The sequence below is a fragment of the Triticum urartu genome, chromosome 5 (genome assembly GCF_003073215.2).
Source record: "Triticum urartu cultivar G1812 chromosome 5, Tu2.1, whole genome shotgun sequence".
Classification (NCBI taxonomy): Eukaryota; Viridiplantae; Streptophyta; class Magnoliopsida; order Poales; family Poaceae; genus Triticum; species Triticum urartu.
Window position 1 is genome coordinate 638,594,472 of NC_053026.1, and position 5,292 is coordinate 638,599,763.

At 48.2% G+C, this 5,292-nt stretch overlaps 1 protein-coding gene across 1 annotated transcript; it reads left to right on the forward strand.

Annotated features, from left to right (window-relative positions):
* Window positions 1-263: 263 nt before the first annotated feature.
* On the forward strand, window positions 264-4,091 carry LOC125511474 (beta-fructofuranosidase, insoluble isoenzyme 1-like). Its single transcript, XM_048676863.1, has 7 exons — window positions 264-525; window positions 1,239-1,247; window positions 1,542-2,410; window positions 2,496-2,654; window positions 3,077-3,321; window positions 3,480-3,570; window positions 3,671-4,091. The coding sequence occupies exons 1-7, from the start codon at window positions 339-341 to the stop codon at window positions 3,854-3,856; spliced, it is 1,746 nt and encodes a 581-aa protein (XP_048532820.1). The 5' UTR covers window positions 264-338; the 3' UTR covers window positions 3,857-4,091.
* The last annotated feature ends 1,201 nt before the right edge of the window (window positions 4,092-5,292 follow it).

The following is a 5,292-nucleotide window of genomic DNA, read 5'->3' on the forward strand; positions in this document are numbered from 1 at the left end:
TCGATATCGATATTTTTCTTGACAAACTCGATCAAAGTTAAAAATGTTTAACATAGAGTAACAATCAAACTATGCCTTGTAAACTTGACCCTTGACTAGATGGAGTGGTGCCACTTTTCTCATACAGTACTTTGAAAAACAAAACTGCCGATTGATCGGTTGCAAAATTCTAAGCAGCGTACGCCAATCACATGCGGCATATAGAAAATTCATCCGATTGGTCATACGCGCTAACCCGAGTATTATATAAACTGCCCCATTGGTCTTCTCGCCATCCATCCATCCATCCCTGTCTCCCCCTCTCTCGTCTTCCCCTCTTAACTGCAAGCAAGCAGGCAATGGGGACTCCGAAACGGGTGGTCGCGCCATTGGCGTTGCTGCTCCTCCTGCAGCTCGCCGGCGCGTCTCATGAAGTCCGCCGGAGCCTCGAGGCCGAGGCGGCGTCGCCGTCCGTGCCGGCCTCCATTCTCAGCCCCCTACTCCGGACGGGCTACCACTTCCAACCCCCCATGAACTGGATCAACGGTAAGATACCAACTGCTCTTGCTGGACTTGTCTGAATCTTCTCATGTTTATGCCCTGCTCCGTCTTCAAGCTAGATATAGCTCTCGTTCTTAAATTCACACATGTATAGCCAGAAGTCCAGAACATGTCAGGCCGTAGACAGAGAAATATGTCCATCCGTAATGCCGATGCTGATTTTAGAGGTGTGTTTTGTTCTGTCATGGGGGCGGATACAACACCACAGACAACACATAGGTCTGAGAGTTCAAGAAAGATAATACATAGTAGCATAAACTAGAGTAGTTGTTTATTTTTTGGTTAGTTTGTAGCCAAGTGTTAGTTTGACCAGCAAAAGATTGCAGCCCGGCCGGCGAGGGCGCGTCAAAATTGATGGCTTTCTTTCTCTCTCTCGCCGTGTTAGTTAGGGAGTCCAGCAGCTGTTTTCTTCTTCTAGTTCCTTGAGAAAAGTAGAGATGCAAGTTCAAAGTTCTCGCAGTAGCCGACGACGACGGAGTCCTCCAGCTCACCATGCCACGAATCATTGTTCAGAATATAATATTACATCTGATCTGTATTTTTGTAGTAGGAGTAGTACTATTTATATATGTTAACATAGCTATTGTTTACTAGAGCTTATTGTAAGAGCTGCTTGGTTCTAATTAACTTGTTTTTTTTGGTTGTCTCTTTGGGTGTCTGATCGTGATTGCTGGGACGGCGAAACTCATCGACTCTAGATCCGAATGGTACGACTTCTGCGACCAATTTCCTCTACTTGTCTCTGTCTTCTACTGTTACCCAACCAGATCTTGAACAGTTTGTGCATGTGCGCAGCGCTTTTTTTAGATTATCAGAGCATCAAAGACCAAATTTCAGTTTGTAGAACAAAATATAAGGAAAAGAAAATTTAGTACTATTCAAAATGCACATGCATGCTGCAGTGTGTATGGCCTTGTGATACTATCGACAACATGCAACTTGTGTTAGCACTTAGCAGCTAGCTGACATGTTTGAGACGTGGTTCTCTTTGGAACATACAGGGCCACTCTACTACAAGGGATGGTACCACCTCTTCTACCAATACAACCCCAAGGGCGCGGTGTGGGGCAACATCATCTGGGCGCACTCGGTGTCGCGCGACCTCATCAACTGGATCGCCCTCGACCCGGCCATCAAGCCGTCCATCCCCACCGACCAGTTCGGCGTCTGGTCCGGCTCGGCGACGATCCTGCCCAACGGCACGGTGGCGATGCTCTACACCGGCATCGACCGCCCGGGCACCAACTACCAGATCCAGAACATCGCCTTCCCCAAGGACCCCTCCGACCCGCTGCTCCGCGAGTGGGTCAAGCCCGGCTACAACCCCATCGCCGTCCCCGAGGCCGGCATGAACGCCACCCAGTTCCGCGACCCGACCACCGCCTGGCACGCCGGCGACGGCCTCTGGCGGATGCTGGTGGGCGGGCTCAAGCCCGGCACGCTCCGCGGCATGGCCATCCTGTACCGGAGCCGGGACTTCAAGCACTGGGTCCGCGCCAAGCACCCGCTCCATTCGGCCCTCACCGGCATGTGGGAGTGCCCCGACTTCTTCCCCGTGCGCGAGCCCGGGAAGACGAACGGCCTCGACACCTCGGAGTTCGGCCCGCACTACAAGTACGTGCTCAAGAACAGCCTCGACCTCACCCGCTACGACTACTACACCGTGGGCACCTACAACAACCGGACGGAGCGGTACGTGCCGGACAACCCCACCGGCGACGTCTACCAGCGCCTCCAGTACGACTACGGCAACTTCTACGCGTCCAAGACCTTCTACGACCCCGCCAAGAACCGCCGCGTGCTGCTGGGCTGGGCCAACGAGTCCGACAGCGTCGCCCACGACAACGCCAAGGGATGGGCCGGCATCCACGTACGTCCTACGTGCTCCCCTGCATCATCCTCAATCTCGAGTTAATTAAGTGCATGTTTTGAACTGATTGGTTGTGCATGTGCAGGCGATCCCGAGGAAGATATGGCTGGACCCGAGCGGCAAGCAGCTGCTGCAGTGGCCGGTGGAGGAGCTGGATCAGCTGAGGGGCAAGGCTGTGAGCGTGGGTGACAAGGTCGTCAAGCCCGGCCAGCACTTTGAGGTCACTGGCCTACAGTCCTATCAGGTCAGTACCACCATGTACTTACTGCTAAATCCGAGTGCAGTCAGTGTCGCTGTCTAGGTAGCTTCTGGTCCATGTCTGACGGGCCACGATCCTTCTTGCGTGCCCAATTCCGGCTTGTCCTTGTCACCATCAGCATGGACTCCAAAGTCACAGGTCCACGCCCGTGTTCCGCTAGATCTTGCTTGCTTGCAAGGCGCCGCTGCAACTCTCGTTTTCAACCTCCCCTCATACTACTTTTTACATTCACACATCTGCATCATCCTCACCACGATTTGAATGGTCTTTCGTCGCCTGCAAATCGTCCATCAATCCGTCAATGCCGTGGATGCATGTTGCTGGTCCAGATTCGTCAATTCGTGCACTCCTCGTTTCATTTCCAAACAAGCTTCCCTGGCTAATACCTATCGACTTGTTTTTGACAGTCTGACGTGGAGGTGAGCTTCGAGGTGCCGAGCCTGGACAAGGCGGAGCCGTTCGATCCGGCCTACGCCAACGACGCGCAGAAGCTGTGCGGGATGAAGAACGCCGACGTCAAGGGCGGGGTGGGGCCCTTCGGCCTCTGGGTCCTGGCCTCTTCCAACCTGGCCGAGAAGACCGCCGTGTTCTTCAGAGTCTTCAAGGATGGGCATGGCAAGCCTCTCGTCCTCATGTGCAGTGACCCCACCAAGTATGATTTCACCACATCCCTCTTTCATCTCCCCTCAACTTCTCATTTGATGATAGAGAATCTGTCCATAGATTTCAAGTGTAAATGAGAGGGAATATTGTTGCCAATACATTTTAACTCATCTAACCATTTTCTTTTTGTTTCTTTTGTGCCGACAGGTCATCTCTCACCCCGGGTCTATACAAGCCGACTTTTGCCGGGTTTGTCGACACCGACATCTCATCCGGGAAGATCTCTTTGAGAAGCTTAGTACGTACAAAGCTCGTTTGTAACATCATTTTGACTAGTGCACTTTCTTTCACATGAGTATTTGAAATTCTCATTGACCAACGTTGATTTATGTTTTCAGATCGACCGTTCGGTGGTTGAGAGCTTCGGCGCCGGAGGGAAGACCTGCATCCTATCGAGAGTGTACCCATCCATGGCGATCGGGACAGGCGCGCATCTTTACGTGTTTAACAACGGGGACACCGACATCAAGGTGTCCAAACTAACGGCCTGGGAGATGAAAAAACCCATGATGAATGGTGCCTAAGCAGTATATACTGTATATGTTTTCTCGAGAGTTTAAGTTTTTGTTGAATGACATTTCGACATCGATGTACACCACGCAACTGATTGCTCGTCTTAATGAAGACCTCTTTGAGTAGAAGTGGTTAGAGAAATTTGTTGTACGATTGATAGTTTCTGTCACGTGTTGTACGAATAAACATGATCATCCCACGCTGTTTTCATAGATAATAAAGACCTTAATGAATTCCTTCTTTCCACTGATGTCTCTTTGTACTGTAGTATCAACGGATGAGATCGATGATGCTAGTCTGACTCAACTGTGACGTGATAAGCACTAGTATTATTTACAATCTCTTTCCTCGGTGAAGTCAGAGGCACTCCTTGTATGAGTCACAGGCTCATGGGAGCAATGGATCTCTTCACAAACCTTCTTTTGGCCATTTGGTCAAACAGAAACATGGCGTACTCTTGTTCCTTTTTGTTAATACATGTATATGTGTTATAAATAGTGAAAGAAGGATGCACATGACACGTATGCACGACAAGCTTCTATGCTAGCTTAACCAGTGGTGCAGATTATTCCTTATCTTTTTTGCAAATAAGTGGTGCGGATTAACCGTTACTGACATGCCAAAAAAGTATAATCAGTTGGAATCTCGAAAAAGGTTAGTGGTGGGTTTATGCAGTACTGGTAGTGGGATAACCACATGATCGTGATTAAGTTCGAAAAGAAAAAGCACAAGGGTACGGAGGACGGTGCACGTATCATGATGAAAAGCTTATGTTGTCCTGAAAAGATGTACTATTTGTAAAGCTTATGATCTCCAGGTGATGGATCAGGCCTATGACTAACAACAAATCTAATGTAAAGGCACATACAATATCTCATCCAAAAAGGTGCATATATTAAATAAGATAAATGTGTGACGGCCGGCCGAATTGCATCCACAACGAACTGCACTGTACTGCACAACACTGTAATTATTTATTTATTATTTTGGTAGCGCATACTTCACGTGTAATTTAGGAGTTGAAATTACACGTTGCAACAAATAGTAAGACAGGTTGCGACAAAAAAAGTTGCACATTATCATGTACAAATTTAGAGATGGAATATATATGTGCAACTTTAGGTCTAAACATGTGCAACATAGTCAAATTATTGAGTGAATAATTTCACTTTTTACCAGATATTTATATATTTGATATTGTTTACCCCATTTCATCTAGAAGTTGTTACAATTTTTCGAGTTTAACCCAATTTAACAATTCGAATTGCTAAATCTCAGTCGACTAAGACTTAACCAAGTCTCAGTCGATGCTATATTCGTGGGATCTTACAGGGAGATCCGTGCAAGTTTTTCTTTTTTTCTTACATGTTATGTTACTTGAATTTGGTTAAGTCTCAGCCGACTGAGACCTAGCCACACCCTTAACAATTTGTCCCAATTCTGACCG